At 38.3% G+C, this 27,798-nt stretch overlaps 1 protein-coding gene across 4 annotated transcripts; it reads right to left on the bottom strand.

Annotated features, from left to right (window-relative positions):
- Positions 1-5,123: 5,123 nt before the first annotated feature.
- Positions 5,124-26,602, bottom strand: LOC104608410 (uncharacterized). Of its 4 annotated transcripts, none has more exons than XM_088889290.1 (13): positions 25,760-25,814; positions 25,572-25,656; positions 15,003-15,181; positions 14,698-14,828; positions 14,479-14,581; positions 14,304-14,318; positions 11,644-11,789; positions 11,334-11,529; positions 9,839-9,913; positions 6,696-6,812; positions 6,362-6,406; positions 5,785-5,883; positions 5,124-5,617 (listed from the first exon to the last, which is right to left on the bottom strand). In XM_088889290.1, the coding sequence occupies exons 4-13, from the start codon at positions 14,796-14,798 to the stop codon at positions 5,597-5,599; spliced, it is 918 nt and encodes a 305-aa protein (XP_088745416.1). In that variant the 5' UTR covers positions 14,799-14,828; positions 15,003-15,181; positions 25,572-25,656; positions 25,760-25,814; the 3' UTR covers positions 5,124-5,596. The 4 variants fall into 4 exon arrangements, with proteins under 4 accessions (XP_088745416.1, XP_088745417.1, XP_010272687.1 ...); XM_088889291.1 differs by having other exon boundaries at positions 15,112-15,181; XM_010274385.2 differs by lacking the exon at positions 15,003-15,181 and having other exon boundaries at positions 25,760-26,602.
- Positions 26,603-27,798: the final 1,196 nt, after the last annotated feature.

Raw genomic sequence — 27,798 nt, 5'->3', positions numbered from 1 at the left:
GGATAAAATACAAGTGAAAACTTAAACAAATTTAAAGGGAATTTTGAAGGCATAGGGAGCGCCATGGCTCCCCTCCGCCGCCCCTTGGGCCTGGCTCCGCCCCTGTTAATGGCATTGAAGGTTATTTGTGTTTGCATAGAGGTTTATTAAATCCTAAAACCACAGTTCCCGACAATATTCAAGAATCTAGCTCTTCAATCTGATGCACTTGAAAATCTCTCCATCTATGAGCTAGGCTCCTCCAACTCCTCTGACTCATATGCAGCTGGAGATGTTGGATTAATAATCCAGGGAGCAAGGTCACCATGTCTGCGGCATCATCCTTTGCTGCACAATCAACAACATCACAACCTTCTGGTTCTAATGAATCACGTTCAACTTTACCAGCATCATCAACAACAATATGTACAGAACACATGATACAAATCTTGAACTATCAGAGTGGGATTGGTTTGATATTTTATATGGGGACTGGTCATTGTTTAAGTAATTCTATGACATTGCATTCGGATAGCTATGACATTTTGTGGTCTAACTGTATTTTTTATTCTGGTATAAAAGAGAGGGTGCTACATAAGACAGGGGGTAGCACATGTGGCCTATACTTCTTCATTGTTTATAGAAACACCTGCAAGGTTTATAGTATTATAAGAATTTCTTTTCTTGTCTTCTATTAAGTTTTAAAAAAAAAAGAACTTGAAAATGGGATTTGCTGATTTAAATCCTCTGTTATGGGATTGGAGAGAAGATTGAGCTGATTAGCACCTTATTCAAATAACAAAAGAAAAATTGACTGACTTTTTTTTACAAATGACGCATATAAAGACAAAATTGTATACAGAGCAAAAGAGAAGAATGGGCAAGACGATAGGTTTTTGAGGTTTTTATACTTACGTTGGTCAAATCGGTTTCAATTTGATTTATAAAAGCATAACTTGAAACCGAACCGAATAATTGGGCTCTAAAGTTTTTCAAACCAAAGCCGACTGATTGACTTTGAAAACCAACAAAGTCGGATTGAATCAGATCGGTTTGGTCCGGGAATTTTTTTTTTTTTTTTTTCGTGAATCAGATCAGATCAGTTGGATGAGAATCATTAGTATAGTAGGGTGGAGTCGCATTGAATATAATTATAAACAATTCATATAGACGTTTTGGACCAAACACAATACTGCTCAAACCATTTATTTAATGTCTAATCAGCAATAAGTACCAAACAGGTTCCATGTCGAAATGTCTGTGTTGGCGTTTTGACATGAAATGCCATTGCCTCTCTAGCGTTTGAGCCTGAAATGGCAATAATAACAAACATAACTTAACTGAATCAACCGGTTTGATGGCATAATCATTCGGGTTGATGGGTTCTTGTCTTTGACCTAATCAATGATTTTTTACGACCACAGTGGGTTATGGGTTGGACCAACCCATTATTGTGATTGGGTGACTCAGTGCATTGGATGGTTCAACGCACTAACGGCCTAGGTCAACGATGGGTTGAAAATACCGATCAATTTTTCCTTTTAGTGGAATTCAAATTCCTCCAGGAGTGAGGGCTAGTCATTTTTATTTTTGCAGAATTGAAATGGAAACAGAACTCGAACAACTTAGATCGATTTCTAATACACAGTCTTAAGGCCCATTTTTGGCATTCTCCTTATTAAATGAATTTATAATGAACTAGGTTGGGTTGAACCAATATCTATTCCATTGACATAAGATAAGACTGCAGGTGTCAATGGACCAATTTTGGGTTACACCCAACTTAAGCTAAAACCAATTTGATCAGTTTTGATGGTTCAGATGATTTGGACCAGTCTAAAATGGGCCAAAGTGTTCATCGGATTGAATTAGATCTGGTCCATCTGTAATGGATTCATAGTGAACTGAATCAAATTGGACCAATATCCAGTCCATTGATAGCTCTAATAATGTGTATCAAGGCTTTGGTGTCAAAGTGATCTCAATATTTTAAGAATCACTATTTTTTTTCCCTTTCGTGAGGGAGGGGGTGATGGAAGTCATTCTATTTTCTAATAAAATGTCATCATCATATCATCAAAGCCTTACCTCAACTATATGGCTTGGCAACATGAATTATATATATATATATATATAGCACTTAACATAACTGTAAATCATTATAATCAAGACTAACCAATTTGGACTCCAAACAGAGAAGATTATTTTTTAAAATTGGAAAATCTTTGATATGGGAAAGATATAGTATCTATTTAATAGTTTTGATCAATCAGAATTTATTCATGAATTTTGATAAATAACACCTGATGGGTTATTACGTTTATGATTCCAGTTGATTGGTAAGAGGTTTTTCGCATAACACATCTTTTTAATGTTACAGTCGATTCAAAGGTCAAACTTTGACTACTTTGGGTTATTGTCTTATTGAATGAGCATTAAACAAATGAAAGTTCTCGTTTGCCAAGCATGGAAAAGAGTCGATATCATTTTTTGTTAAATAATATAGATATTGTTAAATGTCACGAAGTTAAATTGTTCAGATTTATTTTGCCAAAATAAAAAATGATCATTTCATTATATGGCCTTTTCTATATGCATATACCCAATGTATTAAAAATTGATTCGGAGTCGGAACCGTTTTGGTCACTGGTATGGCCATTGTCTGGATCGAAGACGACAGACTAAATCAACGGTTTTTGGCAAAATTGGGTTAAGGGTGAAACGGAACTGGTTGCCTGGACAATTTCCAGGCCAAACGACCCGACCATTTGGGTCAATAACAGCTCGAAAACTATGTATATATGTATACAAAATGAAATGGCAAGACAGAACTCTTTGTAGCTGTTCCCATATAATTGGGATAAGGCTTAAATGATGATAATGTTAGTATGTGTATTCAAAATACAGGAATCTCTTAAAATAATACATCTCTTGTACGAAAAAAAATTACAACTGTATATTTATAATTGCCTACTTGGACGTGTATATATAATATAAATAGTTAACGGCCATCCTGTATTGATTACATGGCAACTATTACCTAGGTGTTTTGTTTGGGACCCACTAGCCACGTAGTAAACTTAGGTTGATCTTTTTATTTGATTTAAGAGATTCAGGTTTGATTTGTAATTAGCAACTACTTTTTACAAAATAACTAATTGGAGTGTGATTTATAGACTTTGTCAAATGAAATTGAGAAAGGGCCCTAGGACATTCCAAAGCTTTTCATGACTTATTTCAAGAGAAGCCCCGGATTGATAATTTGTATCCTTTCTTTTTTTTTTTTTTTAATTTAAACCTAAGGGCAAATTACAAATAGGTATCCTGAACTTTCAATTACAACACTTGACTACCCTGAACTTTCAAAAATAGACACATAAGTCCATCCATTAATATTCCATCAGTTAAACATTACATAATGTAAAAAATATCCTTATTGTGTATTTCTAATATCATTCTCAAGTAACTGAACGTCTCCCCATGGTGACGTTCTCACACGGACAGCAGATAACATATTCAAAATTTTCAAGTGATGATTTTACTCCATAGAATAATCTAAAAAATACACAAGAAGGGTATTTTTGACATTATACAATGTTTAACTAATGGATGGACCCAAGTGTCTATTTTTGAGAGTTCAAGATATTCAAGCATTGTAATTGAAAGTCCAGGATACCTATCTGTCACTACCCCCAAAGTACAGGGTACCTATCTATAATTTACCCTAGAACAAATTAGGCTTAGAAATTAGACACAAATAACCATGTTCTTTTCCCTTTCCCTGTCATCAAGCACATATAGAGGTATTCACCCCTAAAACTTAAATGTGAACTCAACCAGACCTGGTAATCCATCTGGTTGAACTAGCGAACCTTTCGATCCGGTCAATGAGTCAAGGGTGTATGACCCAGAGCAATGTGCTGAAAGCTGGAAGGTGGGATTGGGTATTTGATTCGTTAAACATCAAACTGGAAGAAATAATGTAATATATAAGATTTGGAGGTATTCACTCCCATTTTGGGGCTTAATAGCTATAGCACAACTTTTTATTTTCTTCCAAGTACATATTTAAAATCTTGGGCTGACAAGCATGAGAACGTGAACACTTCTTCTAGTGGCCATTGAAAAAATGCCAAAGGTTAGGTCCTTATTCAGTCCACCCCTCCCAGGTATGTATTGCCAACTTTGGCCAAGGGTATTCCCAGGTTATAGACACAACTTCTGAATTATGATTTGTGATGGCACCACGTTTGAGATATGACAAGCATAAGTGGGTAAAGTTATAGTAATGCGGTCTATAGTTGTCAAGGCGATGCTTAGGCGATAAGAATCTTATGATATAAGAAACTAACTTTGAGGTAGTTCCCTAGTTATATATACCATTTAGTATACATGTTAATTGAAAAATAATAATTTTCTTTATTAAAAATTTTAAATTTCTTCTAAAAATGTGGGAAATCATCATTACCTAAAACATAAAAATCTTTTAAATATATGATAAAAATTCAAGATAGAAAGTAAAATAGGAAAAAAAAAAAACAAATCTCTCTAAACTTCTATTATTTCCTTTCCTTCTTTCTTTCTTTTCATCTCTTCGAAACTTTTTAATGTTTTAAATTTCAATGGTAAAACATTATAACAAAGTATAAATGATATATAATATATAGTAGAATGTATTCACACATATATTAATAAGACACAATAATACAAAGGATATTACAATAAGGAGCTTACCTTGTCATTTTTGCCACCTAAGCAGCCACTTAATCACCTCAGCGGGTACCTAGTCACCTAGATGGGCACTTAATTGATTTGGGCAAGACAACCAGCCAAGGGCGCCTAGTTGCCGAGGCATCATAGGTGACGCCTTGACAACTCAGATGTGGTCCTTTTGTGGCATCCAAAAGGCGGGGCAAGAGGGCTGTCTTGATCGAAGTCCCAAATTTTTTGGATCGTAGACTTCTTTGTGTTTTTGGATCTTACTCTGGCAGAAAAACTAAAGCGAATAGAGTATGACAGTTGACCACTCAATTTGGTTGTATCAGTAGATGATAATTTCTCTCATATTTTGTATCTATTTTCTAGATGATATAATGATAGGGTGTTAAAAAATAACAATAGAATTATAATCAGCTCTGGTTTCAGCTTGAAGCCTGCAGTATATTTAACATGAAAATGGTTATTAGGTGCATAGCACGTTCATAGTTAATACAGCAACACCAGAGAAACAGCTTTTGTAGATGAAATTTAAGAAATCTTAGTTGACATGGTTTCATTGTAAAGATTTCTGAAGTACTACAAGGAAATTATGAGTGCTTTCAGACACAGTGGATGACCCAAAACAATTTCAGGAATGAAAAATTGAACTGTTAACTTCCAAAAAGTTCAGGTCCTTCTACAGATCAGAGTCCTGGGGATCTTGTGATCCATGGAAGAACCACTTGCAAAGAGGGTGATGCATATCTGAGCATAAAGCACTACTTCCTGCAACGAGAAGGAATCAATTCTGTAGTAGATCTCCCAGAAAATAAACAAGACAAATATCAATCCCTGATAAGGAGAATCATGGCCTCTACAGACCAATACTTCCAAGCTGAGAACCAAGAATTTCAACAAATCAATCTGCATCAACAAATATCTGCAACATGAAATCCGTGATCAAAAACTTTCCTAGAACAATGAACAATTGTTGTCACTTTCCCATCCAAGGAGCATATTGCAATTGGCACACCATAACAGGCAATTTATCCTCCTGTTTTTGGAAAAAAAATGGACTCCACAATAAAATTACTATAGACCACTAACCTCCAGATCTGGCAAAGGATCATATATTTTCTTCTCTTTTATGTCAAACATTGTAATTCCTGTGATTTTCTGAACCCCAAGTCTACTAGCAACCAAGTTCTGCAATAAAGGGAAAATATCATAACAAGGAGAGAAGGATAACTTATTTAAAGAATGTGATCAATGTGCATAGACAAGCATGCAAGCACCCAACAAATACACTTGCACAGTCTAAATCCTAATTTCTAATGCTGTAAGTTCTCAACAGGCTCAAGCTCTAAACATAGAAAAGCATATCTCTGTTTTTCCCTTGGTAAAAAGTAAATTACTTTCTTTTATCAGTAACTTGAGCAAAACTAAATTTCAACTCCCAACTACTGGTTTGGAATTTGAAAACTAGTTGTAGCCCCTTACCAGGTTGAAATCTAAGTCCTAATGCTCTAAGTATTCAACAGCCCCAAGCTCCAAACATAGAAAAGCACATCTCTATTTTTCCCTTCGGAAAAGTAAAACACTTTCTTTTATCAGTAACTTGAGCAAACTCTAAATTTCAACTCACAAGTACTGGTTTAGAATGTGAAAACTATTTGTAGCTCACCAAATTGAAATCTGTTGATTCAAATGCCTCCACATGTGGTAGCACCTGCACAAGGGTGTTAATGCAATAAGCTTAATGTCAAAACAAGATTGTAGTGTTTACATGTTTTAAAAGGCAGAAGAAATGACTGCATTATATATAAATGCAGTTTGAGGTTGTAGGCTTGTAGCTAATACCTTATCTTGTCATGTACTACATCTAATGAATTGTGTAAATCTAAGAAAAAAATTAAAATGAAATTACAAGCAGTAATTGTGACCATTCAACTGTTGAAATAGGTGTTGCATTTGATTTGATAACATATAGGCCATAACTTGGTGATTAAATTCCTTACCATTTTGTGAAGACCATTAACAGTAATAGCTTTCTGCTCATGGAAATTGCCTTTAGACATCCAAACTTCAAAAGGTCCCATTTTCCTATCTGTCTGGTTTGTGAGATTCAAACGTATCTGCAAAAGATGAATTAACTCAACTTTAAAGTCATTGCAATTATTTTAGAAAAGTGACTATAGGATCTAGTAATTCATGATTAATAAGCAAAATAAGCAAATATTTTTTCTATACAATTTTGTGTTAATGATGGGACAACAAAAAACAGAACAAATTCATGACATGTTAAACCACATTTGTGCCCCTCAGGCCTCATATAGTCTCCTAGTAGCATTGGAATGGAATTTCTTACCCAGTCTATTCAACCCACTCATTAAGTAAGCTTCTGGTTTGGGTTTTCACTTAGCATGTTTCATTATGGGTTGAATCACCCATCAGGTGGCGTTAAATTTTTTTGGGTGGGTGCTGATTGGGTGTGAGTTTAGAGTGGGTTTCACCTCAATCCACATCTAATCCACCCAAACCTGCCCAACTGCCACCCTATAGAAAAGTGAGAAAACCTACAGATGAAACTTCAAAATTAACAAAATCGTGTATCTTTATTTGTAACTAGACCTAAGTATGCAGGTAAATTTGCACAAATGAGCATAGATTCGTGGATGTCCATTTAACTGGGAGTAAACAGACATTATTTTATCAGTGATTTGAAAGGCTAGGCACACAGGTGAGGTGCATTTTAAGGTATATGCCTTGCCTAGCCCCCAAGCGCAGAACTTTTGTTAGGGACTGCCTAACTCAGGGACTCTTTTGAGGGAGCCTACCTCCTGAATGAGAGTGAGAGAGAGAGAGAGAGAGATTGTATTCCCAAATTGATAATCCCCTCCTAGCTTCTTTTCCTTATTTATATACTGCTGTTACAATTCTGTTATACCCGCCTCTCCACTTGTCCAATTTGTTAGTTAGTTTGTTCTAGTGGTTGGCTGTTAGTTACATTCTTTAAAGGCTGGCGTGGCCTTTTCTTGTACACTTGTATTCCCTTTATTTGTGTCTCAACAGTCCCTCCTCCCTTGAAAGTGACCTTGCCCTCAAGGTCAAGATGTGGAAATCTATTCTGTAAATCCAAGTAAGGTTCCCAAGTTGCATCCTCAATTGGGAGACCTGACCATTCCACCAATGCCTCTGGTTCGATGTGATTCCCTTTGCGTATCCACCTGAAATCTGTTCCTTAGGTTCTTGGAAGATCACTGAGAACTTCTGAAGTAGCTGCTGTAGTTGTGTGCGACTTTCTTCGGATCTGCTTCCTTGGGCTAGGATGGGGCCATTCCCATGGGAGTCTATCTGCATTAATATGATGTGGGCCGGGTCTGCTGCCTGTTTCCTTAGGGAGGCAAGACTAATGGGTCCTGGACCCTTGGACAGCTGCCCTTGAATATGCACCTGAGAGCTGCCCACTTGAAAATCCATGGTGAGACGGGCCCAATCACATATCACCGGCCCTAGTTGCCTTAACCATTGGACTCCGAGAACTACATCTGCTCCACTGATTTCCAGGGGGTGCAGATCTACCTCGAACTCATGTCCTTGTATCTTCATCTTTAATTCTGCGCACGTACTGTCGCACACCAGGTTGCTCCCATTAGCTACGTGCACCCAGAAGGCTGTACATGGTTGAACCGAAATCCCTAGTTGTTTGACCAATGTTTGGGTAATGAAATTGAGAGTGCTGCCACTGTCTATCAGAACCGACACATGGCGCCCTTGTACCAATCCGGTTACTCTCATAGTTTGAGAAGAAGCAAGACCGGTCAAGGCTTGTAGGGATACTTTCGGGTATTCCTTTGTCCATTGCCCCCATTCTTTGTTGTCCATTGGCTCTTCGATGTCTGTTGATTGCTTGACATATTCGGTTTCAGGTTGAAGAAAGAAAACTTGAGGGATATTACAGGGATGGCCCGGCCCGAATTTGTCTCCACATGCATAACAAAGGCCCTTTTCCCGTCAGGTTTGCACGCACACAGCTAATCTTTCGAACGCACATAGCTAATCTTTCGAACGCTATCTGATAATCTTGGACGGAGCCGGTCTGTCGTAGCTTAGCGAGGCTTTCATCATAGTTCTCAAAAGCCAAGACTCCAAATCGCATGGTTAAGGCATCGGTGAAGTCTGCCCATGTGGATCTTGGGTGTTGTCGCCGGTACCACTGGTACCAGATGATCGCCTCTCCTTCCAGGTGTGCAGAAGCTAATGAAACACGATCAGGTCCTTGTGTGTCATGGTAATCGAAGTATCTTTCTGTTCGCAGAAGTCAGGATGTGGGATCTCCCCCTACGAAGATGGGAAACTCGATTCTTGCTGTTCTTGATCCGCTTCGATGACTGGTGTCACTGCGCTCTTCCTGATTCGGCGCAGGTGGTGCCTGTGTCAGTTGTTCAAGCAAGGATGCAAAGCTTTCTTTGATTTCTTTGACGTCAACCGATACTCTTTGCATTTCTCCTTCCATGTTGTCGACTCTGTTCTCCATTGCGGATGACCTTGTGCTTGGCATCTTGGCTCTGATACCAACTTGTTAGGGACTGCCTAACTCAGGGACTCTTTCGAGGGAGCCTGCCTCCTGAATGAGAGTGAGAGAGAGAGAGAGAGAGAGAGAGAGAGATTGTATTCCCAAATCGATAATCCCCTCCTAGCTTCCTTTCCTTATTTATATACTGCTGTTACAATTCTGTTATACCCGCCTCTCCACTTGTCCAGTTTGTTAGTTAGTTTGTTCTAGTGGTTGGCTGTTAGTTACATTCTTCAAAGGCTGGCGTGGCCTTTTCTTGTACACTTGTATTCCCTTTATTTGTGTCTCAACAACTTTCAAAAGCATGCGCCTGGTGCACCTAGGTGTGTACCTTGCACTTCAGCCCTGGTGCACCTAGTGCATTCAAGGGGACCCAAGTAGCTCACATATGGTCCAATTTTAAGGTCTGAATAGACGTCCTAGACCTGCAACTGAGACTCCAGAGGTGGATATGTATCTGCATCCCACATATCATGGAAAGAAATAACGATATCTCATATATGTTCAAGTTTCAGGTTGCTTAGTTTGCAAGCTTATACTTCATTATGAACCCAGAAGATGTCTATCATGGAGTAGCAGTATTACCAAAAAGGGTCTTCCTGAGATGGTTATGGATGGAACCTCCACAATCTTCAATTTGATCTCTTTGTGTGATATGGGCTGCAAGATGAACAAACTTAACCTTTTTAGGATGTGGACCTTAACGAACATATGATATTCTAAACATGCACGAAAGATGAAGAGTGTGTGTGCGTGTCACGATGTAGAACAAATAAAAGTACGCATTTCCTAAAATTCATAAAATTAAAATATATGCCTATATCATTTTTCAAGACTTAAACTTGCCAAATTTAATTAAATTACTAACATGTGCAAAAATTTTATAGTATAATTTGTTAAAACATATCATTTTACATATTTTAGAGGTGTTAATGCTACAAATTCATATTGGGCAGTGTGCAGATACAAAGCACTCTACAATAGAGTGATGTCTATTCTTGGGTGAGCCCCTCATCTATTGGAAATGCAAGAAGCAACAAATCGTCACCAAGACTTCCACAGAGGCCGAGTCATGTCATGTCTTCTATATGCGTTTCTGCTAAGTGGACTGCCACTTCATCAGGATCAATATGTGATTAGCCTTATTACACTTCCATGCATAGCCTCAAGTACTAGTTGACTGATATTTTCACATATTATGACTCCGTTACAACCTCTTGCTAACAAAATGATACCCTGTCTATCTTGTACTGTATTGTTATTTTGTATTTCCCTGTATTTGCATTGCAGTCTCCACTCTCCACATGGGAACACATTTTCTATGTGCCTCCCTTGGGGTCTCTCTGTAATTATGTATATTTTATACAACATATATGCAGGACTGTGTGGGCTGTTGACAGTTTTAGACATCCACTCTCATATGTAAGTTTCTCTTTACATCTTTCTTTTTTTTTCTTGTTCTCATGAGTGCAACCTAGAGGTCTTGGTCCTCATAGGATTTAAGTATCTAGAAATGGAAGAAACTATATAAATTAAAGTCCATAAAACCATATCTAAAAAGAGAACAGAAAAAATGAAAAAAGGAATTTATTCCTCAAAAACTGCATTTCGTTTGTCATAATTCCGTAAATAATGAAGTACCATTTCATAGGTTTGGGGGATTCTATCCTTGTGGAGTTCCAAGCAGTTTTGCAGGGAGTTCAGATTTCTAGAGAGCTGAATTTTGATAGGCTCTTAATGGATAGACTCTATCCATGAGCGCTCTGTAATCAGGTCTTATAAGGATTCAATGAAATGATTTAAATGGCTGACCACCAATTTCTCTAAGAGTTTGTTGGGAAAGGAGATCGGCCAATGGGATTGTGGACTACTTAGCTAAGCAAGGAATCCACAAGGACCATCTTTTTTGGGCTCATTTTTAATACGTCTCTGTTTTTGTTTTTGAGGCTGCAGCTCGTGCCTCTTATTGGGAAGCTTCATTGTATACTCTAATTCCACTATTGAATAATTAATAATTTTCATCATTACTTATAAAAAAAATGAAGTACCATTTCAATGTAGAAAATGAATATGAACTTACACTGCCAAAAATCGGTTGTGTCTGCAGCCGCCCAGGTTCACCCAAATTAGTATGCCATGTAATCTGAAACTTACCAAGGACATTACTTCCCTCAACTTTCATTTGTGTGGATTCATGTGAGGACAACCTCAACTGATAGAGATAATTGTGAATTCCTCCCCCAGATCTAATGAGAATGGGTGGCTTAAATATCTCTCTTCCAATTAGTATGATTGGAAGATTGACAAGAAGATATTTTATATCAGTTTTATGAATAAGCAAAGCACCATGAGGATAACAAAGCTAATAATACTCCATTTATTTGCACCACCTGGTTTGACAATTGATCTCTGAATAGTGTTCATCAGCTTTCAATGTTGTTGTACTCCAGTTCTGAGCTGGCACAAAATCAACTTGCTCCATGTAAAGGTTCGATTTTGTATGGTTTTCAATGCAAGCCTCCAAAAATGTAATGTCCTGAGAGGGAAAAGGACAGAACTATCTTAAGTAAGATGGATTAGGAAGAGACACATATGGCAGCACCAGATTTAATTTCCTAGGAGAAGGCATCCAGATAGCACCAACACAATTGAACTATCGAAACAGTGATTACAATCCAAGACAGAAGTGACATAAACCAACAAACTAGACTCAATAATTAGTAAACTTTCACATAATCGCACGGTCCGCACCAGAAGAGTAGTTGATACCAGATTTTTTTTGATAATTAGTAGTTGACACCAAAATTGAGGTGCCAAATTGGTATAAAATCAAAAACCTTACAATATTGTCTTGACTTTAGAACTCTACATATCATCAAATATCAATTAATTTTTGAGGCTTGACCTCTCAATCTTTTTCAATCAAGATAAGAAAAATTGATAAAAAAAGGTGTCAAGGAGAAGGCATAGCTCAAAATAAAGGATTGACTATCAATGCAGACCATTGCTGCACCAATAGTCTTTATACTGCAACTAAGCCCAGCGACACTACCTTTTAGAAGACCATTGACTATGAGTGCAGATCTTGGAATTTATTGTCTAGAGTTTGTACCTAGACATGGGGACTTCTTGGAAAGACATTCTAAAATCTGGAGCTTTTAGAATATCAAACCCTGTAAAACTGATAAAATTTCAGTTACTGAGACTCTGATCCTTCTATGTGGATTCTAGAATCGATCATAAAATCTACATGCAAAATATGAAACAAATGCCTTGGATTCTTAATAGAATCCAATTTTTCCATAGTATTTGGATTCTAGAATGCTGGAAAAACAGCCCGTTAGTTTTAGGACTTATTTGGTAGGAAACTGATCAAGAAATAATTTTATTGTCAGAAATTTGTATGATTGTGCCCAAGTGCTAATTGCTGGGAAAAAGAATCTACTTTTGATAAACAATTTTCCAGTTTTAGTTATTTTTGAATTCCTCCCATATATATGTGTTTCTACGAGTATATATAGTATAATGTTATGAGTCTTCAGGAATTGTTATATTAGGAAGATATCTAATTATGGTTCAGATTGTGGTCATAAAATAAATGTAGCTAGTTTTGAACAAATATTTCAAATTTGGTTTTTGTCTTTCCTTTTGTTTGATGCTCTCTCCATAAATCTCAGGCGCTAATCCTCAGCAATCTTATCCATGGTGCTATCTGAACCAAGGACTTGATTCTAGAGAATATAAGAACCCATTACCTAATGGTGATTCCAGCAATATGGGGTCTTGGGAGGGGTGTACTGGATACAGACCTAATCTTTGGCATGTTTTGCATAAAGTGGCTTCTCTCAGACTCAAACCCACACTCTCACACTTCTCAGCCCAAGATTTCACCATTACACCAAGCAATGTATCCTTGACTCAAGAAAATATGCTGATACTAATTCTTGATCAAGATGAAAGGTGTGACTCCATTTTCATATCCCCTTGTGGTCAATAACTCAATATAATAGTAGGTAGCTCTGGTTGTTAAATGTCTACAAGATTTATAGAGGAGAAAGAACGCAAGTTTTGGAGGGAAAATGGAATGCCTGCAAGATAAACACATAAAAATACACACCTGCTTGTATCCATATATAAATATTAGATTTCATAAGGCAGACAAAGATTTTAGGATACAATCTGAATAGCTCATTCAGATGGGTCGCCAGGTCTGCAGATGAACTAGTTGATACTCTAGCAAAAGAAGGGGTTACAAGAGTCATGTTAGCCAGGGACAGAAATGTAAAATATGCATTTTGGCTGCACAGAGGTGTTGCCTGTATTTTAATTGTGCATTTGGCCTTCTATCCAGAAGTTTGCATAACAGGCTTCCCCTGTGTATTTAGTTGAACAAAAATTGTCTTTGTTACTTATGGGAGGTCATCATGCCAGACATGACACCCAAATTCTTGGCACTGGTGCCATGTACCACGGTATCAGTGATTTCAAGGAGGGGGATAAGATATTTTCAGTATATCTGGTTGGTTCTTCAGTCCCCTAAGCCAAGGATCTGTGTTTTCCGTCTGAAGCATATCCCACCGTCTAATATATGGCATAATAAGCCTATTTTCTACACACTAGACATGCTAACTCACAAATATAATATTCGCAAGCTAATATTGTCTACATATTTTGGTCAATTAGATACATTTCAGACATTGATCCACTTCCTTACATAACAATGCAAATAGTTATTTTGCTATGCCAACATTCGATTTTAATATTAGTTAGCAGAAACTTTTCACACTGAAGAAAAGACCAATTGCTTCTGTGGCTAGAAAACATTAACTACTTTATCTGCTTATATGCAATTTCCAGTGCAAATGCTCCACCAATTTGTGTTTTATCTCTTCTCACCTTCCAAGTAAAATGTATGTTGTCTATTTAGTTTTTTTTTTTTTTTGCAGAAGGCATCTCACAGCACGTGCAAAAGCTCTCAGAGAGCATATGTATGTTTATGTGTATACATACCCGTTGGTACTTAACATTAAATGAACCAGCAAAGACCTACCTTGACAGTGCGAACCTGCATGAAAACTTTGTATCATCAAATGAAATAAATCAGACAAGGAACGTTGATCAATAGAGACAGAATAGAATGACAAAACACAAACATTCAAGAAGCAATTATTGGTTGGTCCAATATGTACCAAATTAGTAGAAACCCATAAAAACTCATGTGATACCTTTGTTCTGACAGAAAGCGGGCTTGCCACAATGAACTTAAAAGATTGTGGAAGATATTTGCAATCACCATCCCCATCAGTGTACAAAGCAGTACAAACCAGCCTGAAGATTAAATGAAGAGAAAGCATGATCAACATGGAGATATATTTCATAACATCAAGAAAGTAATGTATTGAACAGAGAAAATTTATAATCATCCACTCCCAGCCAAGAATTACGTGTGGGTCCCAAGCTCCTTGACATCATGTTCCATAATGAAATCATACCGCCCCCCTGAATGTATTGATGCAACAGGTGATTTTGAAGTATCCAATAACATTATACGCTGCCTCTCTGTTTGAATTTCAACCTGCATTCAGTCACTAATTTTTAAGGTCTAGGTAATAGTTGTTAGATTGAAAATTGTATTACTATAGATTTAAACACATGAAAAGAGCATAGGCATTTTATTGATATCATATCATAAAACCCCAGCCACTGCATATTTCTTTGTGTATCCATAAGCATGGAGACCATAACTTACATGCAAACAAAGATTCAATAACTAAAAAAGCTTTTTTCCTTGAGTAAAAGGTAAAGTATTGTATTGATTCCTTCAATTGATATAAAGATGTACAGGTATAAGCATGTACAGTGAGCCACTATAAATAAGTGTAAACATGTTGCAGCTCTCCCGCTAGCTAACAAACTTGCAAGGACATTCTGCAAATAAATCAGACAAATTAAATGCATAAGTAAAAGAATACAACTCAAAAATACAAACTACACAAATATGAACATTCCAGATACAATTAGATGCAAGGTCAAATCAAATTGTAAAAAACTGGATGAAATCAGCATTTTTAACCTTTTTCACATCAATGTAGGACTTAGTGATCTGGGTCATTTTGAAATTTGAACACGTTTTATTGTCATTTGTATTATTTTCCAGGTTTGTTGAGATCCTTAAACAGAATCCCAGCATCCCCACCAATCCTGAAACTAATTGGCTAAGGGCAAGAGTCATGGGATTTCCTCTGCATAATATATATACCCTCCAAACATATCAAGATAATACTAGGAAAGCTAAGAAGATAGAGAAGATGATGAGGGATTTCTTGTGGGAGCCGGGGCAAGAGAAGAAGGATCATTTTATTAGGTGGGAGATAGATGGTCGAAGTAAGGAGGAAGGAGGATTAGGATTAGGGAATCTTGCTCATAAGAATGTAGCTCTTCTAGGTAAGTGGTTGTGGAGATGGCCTTTAGAGAGGGAGAGGTTATGGCATGCAGTGGTGGTGAGTATCCATGGCTGTTCCGGAAATGGTTGGGATGTAAGGGTATCCAGACGGACAACTCTTGCAACACCTTGGAAGGCAATTCATGGCATCCTCCCCCAGTTCCTCCGCTTTGTAAGTGTTGTCAGTTGTTTATGTATTCAGATTTAGTACCATAAGGGTACTGTTGTAATTTCTCCTTCGTTTATATTGTTCGACTGTACTAGTATAAATAATAAAATCATTCTTTTGCCCCCTAAGTTCTGGAGAGCTTTCAGTCACTTGACTCATCTCTCTTCTCTCTTCTCCACTCCTCTCTTCACTTGCTCTTGCTCAACATGGTATCAGAGCAAGTCGTCCAGGCCTGAAGGGTGGTGTCAAGCTAACTACTGTTGCATCCAGTGCTGTCTCCAATCGAACACCTGATCTGGTGAAGTCAATTCAACCCAGAAGTTACAGAGTCTATTCGTCTCCAATCGTAGAGGGTGTTCTGTCTTCAGAAATTGGTGCTTTCCTTATTCTGCTCATCTTCTGTTCGGCTGCCTATTGTTTGAGGATTCGTAGAAGGAGCTCTGGTTTACAGTCATGGAGTTCTGGTTTACCATAAGGGAGACTATCATCTGAAACTAAAAGAGGTACTATCATCCTTGTCTGTTCAGATGCCTATTGTTTGCTGAACTGTTTGATGACTGTTCGGCTACCCTACTGTTGTCTGTTCGACTGATGAACTGATGAACTGTTTGATGCCTATTGTTTGTGGACTATCATCCTTGTCTGTTCGGATGCCTATTGTTTGCTGAACTGTTTGATGACTGTTCGGCTACCCTACTGTTGTCTGTTCGACTGATGAACTGTTCGGCTGCCCTACTTTTAAGCGACTGTATTCCTTAACACAGTAACTGTATTCAAACTTTTTTGTTGTTGGAATTGTGGACTGTTGATGGTCTGTTTTAGCCGACTAATTGTCTGCTCAACATTAATCTTATCAAGCCCTACTAAGTAGGTCATTCAGACCTGTTCTTGTACTGCAACAGCAGTGTGCAGACTTGTTTCAGTGAAACCGTAGGTCAGAAGGACCTGTTTCAGTACTGCAACAGCAGTGTTCAGTTTGCTATTTGTTCTCAGTGAAGCTGTAGGTCAAAAGGACCTGTTCTTGTACTGCAACAGCAGTGCTCTTTCTTTTGTTCTCAGTGAAACCGGTGGTCAAAAGGACCTATCTCTGAAATAGTCTTGTACGGCTGTGCCTTTTTGGGTTGCTGTTTCAACTTTTTTTTCAGATATCATGGGCAGTGAAGATTCAGCCACATATGGAGTTTCCTCAATGCTGAATGGAATGGGTGGGGGTGACCTATCCTTTCCCATGGCTGTTGTCCCTCTTGATGGTTTAAATCACCTGGAGTGGTCAAGAGGGATCAAATTATACATAACTGCAAGGGGGAAGATAGGCTATATTAATGGGAGGATAAAAGAACCATCCTCCAGGAGTGCTGAATATGATAGTGAAATCAAGAGAACAGTATTGTTATTTCCTGGCTCTTGGTTTCCATGCAACCTCAAATCAGGAAGAATTTCATGTGGGCTGAAATAGCGAATGAAATCTGGGAACAAGCAAAGTCTACATATTCAGAATTGCGACACTATGCCAAAATTTATCAACTGCAGGCAGAATCTTCTACTTGTAGACAGGGGGAGAGGTGTTTATCGGTCTATTACTCTAACTTAACATCTGTCTGGAAGGAGTTGGATCACTACCAAAGTGTGGATTGGAAGTGTGATGAGGATGCTAAGAAGTACAAACAGCTTGTCTCCCAGCAAAGGGTGTTTGCATTCTTACATGGTCTGAATCCTATGTATGAATCTATCAGGGTTCAGATTCTCAGCTCTAAGGATCTCCCTTTTGTTCAAGAAGTCTATGCTCTTGTACAATCTGAAGAAAGCAAGAGAAATTTGATGAACAGCCCTGGTGGGGAGGCTGTTGTGTTAGTTGCAAAAGGAGGTGTATCTACTGGTGTGGGATCTTCTTCCCGGAAAGGAGATCTCCAGAAAAAAAAAACAGAAGATAAGGAAAAATTGTGGTGCACTCACTGCCAGAAACCCCGACACACCAAAGATACCTGTTGGGATCTTCATGGGAAACCAAAATGGGCTCAAAATCTGACTAAGAAGCAAGGTTCAGAGGTGAATAAGAAGTACGGACAGCAAAGTACAAAGAAACATCACATGGACAACATGGCTACTCGGGAGAATCAGCCCCCCATTTCTACTGTGACTCAGACACATCTCACTGGACTTGACCCGAGGGAGGACATTATGAATTCCTTCCGTGACCATTTAGAACTCTGTGGTAGAACAATTCGTCAGATGGATACTCCTCCCTCAACCTCATTTACATCTACGTCAGGTAACCCTGCCACTGCTTTCCATGTTGCTTCTCACACTCCTGACTCTCCATGGATCATTGATTCTGGAGCATCAAAACATATGACTGGTACGTCCTCTTACTTTCAAACCTATCACCCTCTTTCTGGAAGAGACAAAGTGAGACTAGCCAATGGATCATACTCTTCCATAGCTGGTCAAGGAACTCTCTCTCTTCCTCTTGGCCTTACCCTTTCTGATGTTCTTCATGTTCCAAATTTTCCCATTAATTTGTTCTTTGTTAGTAGTGTTACTAATTCCTTGAATTGCTCAGTGACTTTTTTCCCTTCTCATTGTGTGATTCAGGATCTGGCCTTGGGGAGGACGATTGGTAGGGGTCGTATGGCTGATGGACTTTACATGCTGGAGAATAAGGCTGGTTTTCATGTTACAGAGTCTATGAGTCAGTCTATGAGTCAGTCCTGTAAGAAAAAAGTCTATTTATGGCATTGTCGTCTTGGTCATTTGTCTTTTGAGTCTTTGAAAGTTGTATTCCCATAACTGTTTAAGTCAATGTCTGCTTCTGATTTTTCTTGTCAAACGTGTCAGTTGAGTAAGCATTGTAGAACTCATTTTCTTCAAAGAAATAGTAAATCTGAATCTCCGTTTCACAATGTTCATTTTGATGTGTGGGGCCCTGTTACTTTACCATCTGAGAGTGGCTACAAGTATTTCATTACCCTCATTGATGATTATTCTAGATATACTTGGGTATACCTGATGCGAACCAGAGAAGAAGTACCAAAAATCATTCAAGATTTCCAGCGGATGGTCTTCACTCAATTTCAAACTGAAATCCAAATTTTCCAATCAGACAATGCAAAAGAATTTTTTCATAGTGACCTTACGGAATTTTTTGCTTCGCATGGTTCCCTTCACCGTAGCTCTTGTGCCCGCACACCACAACAAAATGGTGTGGCTGAACGGAAGAACCGACATCTCCTGGAAGTGGCTCGAGGTTTACTACTTCATATGAATGTTCCCAAACGGTTTTGGCTTGAAGTTGTTCTTTGTTCCACTTACCTTATAAACCGTATGCCCTCTCGTCGGTTAGAGTACAAAGCCCCACATCAACTTCTCTTTCCCAAGGCTCTCCTTCTTTCTATTCCTCCTCGTGTCTTTGGTTGCCGGTGTTTTGTCCAAAATCTGTCTCCCACCCGTGGGAAATTGGATTCTCGTGCTATCCCTTGCATATTTCTTGGTTACTCCTTCACTCAAAAGGGATACCGTTGTTTTGATCCTGTTTCTCGTAAATTCTGTCTCCATGGATGTTTCTTTCTTTGAAGATGAGCCTTTCTATCTTGTTTCTCCTCGGGGGGAGTGTAGGCATGAGGAGAAACTGGTTCAGGTTCCCTCTCTCCCTAACCCTCCACCTTTTCGTGTTTTTTCTCGTCGTCGCAAAGGCCAACCAAATTCAAGAGCTGTAGAGAATCCGGAAGATGTACCTCTAGTGCCACCAGACTCCTCGGGGGAGGATCATACTCACTCAGGTACTTTGGCTCCCAATGATGTCCTTGAATCTATTGAAAATGATTTCTCTACTGCTAATGATCTTGACCGTCCTAATGCTCACAGGAAGGGTGTTAGATTGTGCACCACTAAACATCCCATTTCCAACTTTGTCTCCTATGAGAAAATTTCATCCTCATTCCGTGCCTTCCTTACATCTATTGACAGTGCCCCTACCCCTAAAAATGTGGCAGAAGCTCTTTCAGTTCCTGAATGGACAAATGGCATGAGGGAAGAAATTAATGCCCTTCACAAAAATGGCACATGGGAACTTGTTGATCTTCCTAAGGGAAAGGTTCCAATTGGATGTAAATGGGTGTTCACAATCAAGCATAAGGCTGATGGAATAGGGGAAAGGTATAAAGCTCGCTTAGTGGTAAAGGGATTTACTCAAGTGTATGGAGTTGATTATGCAGAAACTTTTGCCCCCGTTGCCAAGATGAATTCCATTAGAGTCCTTTTCTCTCTTGCGGCTAATCTGGATTGGGTTTTACACCAGCTGGACATCAAGAATGCATTCTTGAATGGTGACCTTGAAGAGGAAGTGTACATGATTCAACCTCCTGGATTTCTAGCCCAAGGCAATTAATAGAAAGTGTGCAAGTTGAAGAAGTCCTTATACAGGCTGAAACAATCACCAAGAGCTTGGTTCAGCAGATTCCATGTGGCAGTTCAGCAGAAAGGATACAGGCAATGTCAATCAGATCACACACTGTTTGTGAAAAAAGGAGAAGGTAAAATTGCTGCTCTAATTGTATATGTGGATGACATAATTGTTACTGGTGATTGGGAGGATGAAATTCAGAAATTGAAACTTTTTCTTGCCACTCGGTTTGAAGTGAAGGATCTAGGACCTGCCAGATACTTCCTTGGAATTGAAGTTGCCCGATCAAAGAAGGGTATCTTCATTTCTCAAAGGAAATATGTCCTAGATTTACTTCAAGACACTGGAAAGATGGGGGGTGAAGCCAGTTGACTCTCCCATTGACCCCAACCATAAATTAGGTGACAACTGTGGTGAATCGCTCAAGGATGTGAAACAGTTTCAGAGGCTTGTAGGGAGATTGTTATACCTTTCTATGACTCGCCCAGACATTGCATATGCTGTTGGTGTCCTCAGTCAGTTCATGCATGCTCCTAGGTCTTCTCATCTTGAAGCAGCAGAGAGAACCCTCCAATATCTAAAGAAGTATCCGGGTACTGGTTTGTTGTTTCAAAAGCACGGACATTTGAAAGTTGAAGTTTATACAGATGCAGATTGGGCTAGATCCCAAAGTGACAGAAAGTCTACCAGTGGCTATTGCACCTTTATAGGAGGGAACCTTGTTACATGAAGGAGTAAAAAGCAAAATGTGGTAGCTAGATCCAGTGCTGAAGCTGAATATCGTGCTATGGCCCACGGGGTTGCTGAAGGCATGTGGATAAAGAATTTGTTGGGGGAGTTGGGTTTCCTAGTGACCAAACCTATAACTCTATTTTGTGATAACAAAGCAGCTATAAGCATTGCTGCCAATCCAGTGCTACATGATAGAACAAAGCACATCGAAGTTGACAAGCATTTTATCAGAGAGAAAGTTATCACAGGCGAAGTGTGTACCCCCTATGTCACTTCTGAGAACCAGCTTGCAGACATCTTTACAAAGGGTTTAAACCTTTCCAGACATCATGATCTTTGTGACAAGTTGGGCATGATTGATATCTATGCTCCAACTTGAGGGGGAGTGTTGTCAGTTGTTTATGCATTCAGATTTAGTACCATAAGGGTACTGTTTTAATTTCTCCTTCGTTTATATTGTTCGACTGTACTAGTATAAATAATAAAATCATTCTTTCGCCCCCTAAGTTCTGGAGGGCTTTTAGTCACTCGGCTCATCTCTCTTCTCTCTTCTCCTCTCCTCTCTTCACTTGCTCTTGCTCAACAGTAAGGTATGATGCTTGCTCTGGGACTCATGTTCTTTTCTGGGAAGATACTTGGGTGGGAAATTTGCCTCTTAAGGATTTGTTTCCTTTCTCTTCTCTATTTCCCTTTATAAAAAAGAACCTGTGTCTACTTTTCTTTTGTCCCCATATACCCCTTTGTCTACAAATTGGGACCTTGGCTTCTGTAAAGGGTTGAGGGATGAGGAATCCTTATTAGCTTCTGAGCTCTTATTGTTACTTGATTCTGTTTGCTTGGACCCACTCAATTCTGGTAGGAGGATTTGGACTTTGACTCCGAAAGGGTCGTTTACTTGTGCATCTTTCTTTAAATCCCTTTGCTCTAGTTCCTCTCCTTGGGCATTCCCAATTAAGGAAGTTTGATCTAGGCCTATTCCCCCCAAAATAGCTGTTTTTTGTTGGGAAGTTTACTACGGTAAATCAGTACGATGAATAACCTGCAAAAGAAAAGACCTTTCTTGTGTTTATCCCCTAACTGGGGTACTTTGTGCAAAGCGCAGAATGAGGACTGTTACCACGTATTGATTTCCTGTCCTTTTGCTGCAGCAATTTGGAATTGGGTATTTGATTTGTTTGATGTAGGTGGAACTTGCCAGCTGAGGTAAATTTGTTGTTTTCTCCATCTACCTTTGTGTGGACCACAAGAAGAGGGAGAATTATGTTAAAGTGTATAAGAGCAGCTCTTCTTTGGACTATTTGGGAAGAGAGAAATTCCAGAATTTTTCAGGAGAAGGAAAGAACCATTCTTGAGGTCAAGGAGTGTATTTTGACAAGGACTATTTTGTGGCAGAAATCCTTAAAGCTCTTTGAAAATTACTCCTTTGATGATTTAATGAGGAATTGGTCTGAAGTTGCCCTCACTTCCTCTAGGAAGCCTAGAGTTCAAGTAACTTGGACTCCGCCGATGGAGGGTTTTGTTAAGCTGAACTTTGACGGGAGTAGTCAGGGTAATCCAGGACCATTTGGTATTGGTGGTGTACTGAGAAATGAGAACAGCAACATCATCGCCTTTTTTTCGGGACCGGTGGGAATAGGAGACTCTATGAGGGCTGAACTCCTAGCTGTGGCACAGGGGATACAGATTGTTTATCAACTCAGAGTGCAGAACTTAATAATTGAAGGAGATTCCAAGGTGGTAGTAGGATGGTTGGCTGACTCGAGTACTGTCACTTGGGACATTAAGGATATTTTAAAAAAGGTTAAATGGCTATTGAGGGACATGACAGTTAGATTTCAGTGGATGGGTAGATCGGCTAATGCCTTGGCTGATTATCTTGCTAAACAAGGGGCTACTCAGATCTCCTTGTTTTGGGCTTCTCTGTAATTTTCTTTGTCCTTTTCTGTTTATTAACTAAAGGGTTGATGGTATCCCCATCTCCCCTCCTTAAAGGGGAGGTAGCATCTGGTGCCTCTCCCTAAAATGTACTATCTTTGGCTATGAATTAATAAATCTTACAATTCACTGATAAAAAAACAGAATCTCTTGACACATCTCTAAAATCTGGTAAGATAAGTATCGAGTCCATAATTTTTTATCCAATCCACAAGCACATCTTCATTTTCTTGCATGCTTTTCCTTCAAAGATCCTTCTATTCCTTTCTTTCCATACTTCCAATTGTAAATCCCACCTGCAATAATCTGAAATAAAAGAAAAGAAAAACAGGAGAGAAGAAGAAGATTGAAGGAGATGGAAGAGAGAGAGAGGTGATGGAGGAAGAAGATGGAAGAAAGGGAAGGAGAAGATAGAGTAGTTCAATCCTCTCTTCAGCCCAACAATCTCTTTTATTTATAAATGCTTTAGGCTTGTACAAATGCTACCTTTTCTGTTTAATACAAATTTACCTTTTCTTTTCTCAAAAAAACAAAAATAAGTCTCATTAAACATTCAGTCCACTAAAAAAAAATAAAAATATAAAGCCCACAAGATATAAAGGCTCTCACAGACCAATATAAACTCCCATGTTAAGAATAAAAATGGCATTCTCTCAATTATTAGAAAATAGAAATGATTAGATTGGACAACCTTAGTAATTACAAACATGTGGATACTCCTATGGAATTGAATGTTAAGTATAGTAAGGGAGATGGTGAGTCCCTCATCAATCCTACACTCTATGGGCAACTAGTCAACAGCCTCATTTATCTAACTATGACTAGAACTGGCATTGCCTATGCTTTCCAGGCCATTAGTGCATTTGCCTCTACCCTTTGTTGTCGTCATATGTTTATTGTTTATCATATCATCAGATACCTGAGGATGACTATTTCTAGAGGAATCTTCTTTTTTGCCCTATTGATCAGCACACTTGCAAGCCTATGCAGATGCAAATTGGACAGGTTGCTTTACCACACCTAGATCTACTAATGGCTGGTGTGTCTTTCTTCGCAACTCTCATTTCTTAGAAATGTAAGAAGAATATAAATATATACAAATACTCAGCTGAATGCAGGGCTATAACATTAGCATGAAATGAACTTGTATGGCTACAAGGACTCTTCAAGGACTTGTCCTTTGATTTACTTGATTTACTTAGGCCTAATCGATTATATGCTAATAACACTAGTTCTATATATGTCGCCTCTAATCTAGTCATCCATGAAGAGACCAAGCATATAGAAGTTGATTGTCATTTCATTAGGGACCAATATTGGCAGGTATCTCTTTCTTGGCAATTCTCTCATTCCTGGAAATGTAAGAAGCAACTAAATGTATCCAAATCCTCACCTGAATGCAGAGCTATGTCATTGGAATGTAATGAACTTGTGTGGCTACAAGGACTTTCTCCTTTGATTTACTTATTATTACTCCAATATATGGTAATGACACTAGTGCTATACATACTTCTAATCCAGTATTTCGTTAATGGGTTGTCATTTCATCAGGAACCAATACTTGGTTGGCCACATCTCTCGTCCCTTATGTAGCCTCAAAACATCAATTAGGAGACACCCTTACAAAGGTATGTCTTGCATCCATCAAGCATTCTTAATAGACAAAATGATTTTTTTTCCACAGCCTCAATTTGAGGGGAGGTGTAGGGAATGAAGAGAGACTGCAATGTACATTATAGTCTGTCTTCTATCTCTTTTTTTTAATTCTTTTGTATTTACATTTTAACCCCTATACATTTTATAATTTTGTTTGGTCCCTTAGAAGGGCCCTTTTTTGTAATTGTACATAACCTAGGCCTAATAATACATTGAGACCTTTGGGGGTTGGGTCATTCTCGGATTCGTTGAGGCACCCTGCACAACCGGTGTTCTTTCTCTTCCTTTATGCACAGCTATCAAGGGTAAACCACGGACTGATTACACACACCAGCCAAGAATACACCTTTACCAAAGATTCTTATTTGAAATTTTAAACCCATAAACCTCTCCAGAGTTGTAAAAAAGATAAGTAAACTTAAAATTATAGAATATTGCAGGCAGAAAAACACAACAAAAGAGGAAAAGATAATAACTAGGGACTGGAGTTAGGCTTGATGAAAGGAGTGAAAATTGGACATTTACAATATGATGTTCTACAGGTGGCGTGTGAAGGGTAGCATGCCAGGAGAACATGGAGGCTCCATAGAAAATGATACATGGAAACTAAGGAACAACTGACGTCTTAAGACTTCATTTTTGGAACACTAGCATCAAGATCAAAAACAAGTAGCTCGGTCATCTGAAATAGCTCAGACAAAATATTGAAAAAAAAAAGGAGCAAAATCTGTTACAAGACATAATAAGTGATTAAGTTTCCCATGAATGTTAGGCTTTACAATTAAACAATGAACTTGGATTATGCAGAATGCTTAGAAATTACAGAGTGTCTACCTCCTCAAATGGTATCAATTATTATTAACATTTAGAATCAACAAATAGATACTAAAATAGTCCACTTATATGGGAGCAAATTGCAGGACAGGGAGACACGAGCAAAAGAAAATACTATCTTTTTTTATCTGTTATGAACAGACATAGTCACCTTGATTATAACGTCCTTGACTTCGACATTAGAACTGTTGTTGATGCTGATATAGCTGCAGAAGGTCTCCCCAAGGTAAATTGCTCTGCGGACACAAATTGTCGAGAGGTGATCTTTAGAAGTTAATTAGGTTAATCCGAGAAGAAACAAGAAAGGAGAGAGAGAGAGAGAGAGAGAGAGAGAGAGACCCAAAGGCTTGGGGGAGGACGAGGAAGCCCGGGAGGCCCATCGCGTCGGTGGGATTCTGGAGAACATAGCGGTTGCGATAGGTATCCACTTCCCCAGGTTTGGTGGTGTTGGTGTTGCAACGATGGAAGAGGCGAGGGAGCTGAGCCTGAGACACGGTGGCGGGGTCGTCAAAGATATCTTCTCCGGTAAGGAGGTCGAGCGAGTCGAAGCGGAGGGGATCGTCCACCTGGAATGATGGCCTGCAGAGCCGCATCACTCTGAAGGTCAGGGAGTGTAATCCCATACTGGCGTTCATCTCTTTCCTGTCCTCCCGATCTCAATTCAGTTGCAAGCGGAATCCGGGAAACAACAAGACTGCTGTTAAAGTTGTTCTAGTTTTATGGCCTTTGTTTTGCCTTCTCTGTTCAGATTTTAGAATTCAGAATTCCTGCTTTGAGTACTCCCTTCCGCTGCTTTCACTCCTTCTTAGTCCAATCAAATGAAAAAGTTCCGTGAAAGCTAATACATTCACGTGGGATTATGAATTTAATCAAACCGAAATGATTTGTCTACCGAATTCAGTGACCGTCGCCGGAGAAGATGAACTTTTTGACTTTTGTTTGGAGATCGTCGAATCCGCCGATGTCGCCGGAGAAGATGGTCTACATTGAACCCTCTAATATTTTGCCGCTTCGGCTCTCTGCCTTGGCTCTGAACTCTTGTTGAAGGCGTGTTCGTAGCCGGAGAAGATAGGCTCCACGTCAACCCCATTAATCGAGTCTTCAAATCAACAACGCTGCGTTATCGGAGCCCTTTCCTCCCCCACTTTAACGGTCAAACCAAACAAATCCATGCAATTTCTGTTATGTCAACTCGTTGCTCATAGTCATACGGGTGATCATGGGCCGGGCCGGATTTAAGTAGCCCAGGCCCGTGATCAGACCAACCCGGACCCTGGGGCCTGGAACATAAGCCCGGGCCTGGTCTGGCAATAGGCCTATGCCTTTCTTTCTTTTTTCCATTTTAAGCCAAAGGCTTTCAATATACTATACTCCTGTTAATATATTATTATACATAGTATATATTTATATCCATAATATTATTAAAAGTATCAATTATAGTGTGGGACTTTTGTATGACTAAAATAACCCTATTTTAAATTTGATCCCTCCCTAATTGTGAGGGAAAACTGTAATTTGAAGTATTACTTTTCATCTTATTTAATTTCCTCTCACTAAGTTGTATATTTAAGGTATTAATTCCTTTCATTGTATCATATTTTTTATTAAAATGCTCTCATCTTTTAATTTGGCCCCTCTCTAAGTGTGAGGGCAAAAATGTAATATTAAATTCTTTTTACCTTGTTCAATTCTCTTTCATTAAGACCTATATTTAAGGTATTAATTCTTATTTCCTCTCATTAAATCTTATATTTAAATTATTTTTTCCCGCTAATAAATTTTATCATTTTTTTTACTTCAAATAAATTATGTTAATTATATCTATATCCAATACTTTTGGCAATACAAAAAAAAAGCCATATTTAAAACCAATCCAAAAATGACAACATTCTTCCATCTTGGTGGTGGGTACGTAATTCAACCATCCGAGTCAAATAAAAAATGGGTCAATCCATGATGATTATGTCATGGTTAAATAATTAATACACATTTTAAAAGAAAATTACATAAAATTGTAGAAAAACTAAACACATATCTAATATTTTATATTAATCATATGAAAGAAAAATACATATGATACACATAATTGTTTTACTACAATAATTATTTTACTGATGTTGGAAATTAAAAATAAAATTTAAAACTAGTCCAAAAATGAAATTGTTTTCCTATTTGGTGGCAAGTCAACAATTCAACCTTTTAGGTAAAATATGCCAACACTCGGTGTTAGAATTAAATAATATCATTTTTTAAAAAGATAAAAGCACAAAAATATAAAATACAAAAAATCACTAACATTTTATATTAATCATATTAAATAAAATAAGTGTGACAAACAATAATTGTTTTTATTGAAGATGGAAATTAAATACAAAATA

The sequence above is a fragment of the Nelumbo nucifera genome, chromosome 6, assembly GCF_055504915.1.
Source record: "Nelumbo nucifera cultivar China Antique chromosome 6, China Antique-T2T, whole genome shotgun sequence".
NCBI classification, from domain to species: domain Eukaryota; kingdom Viridiplantae; phylum Streptophyta; class Magnoliopsida; order Proteales; family Nelumbonaceae; genus Nelumbo; species Nelumbo nucifera.
The sequence above is the reverse complement of the archived record's forward strand: the minus strand, read 5'-3'. Positions and strand labels throughout refer to the sequence as shown.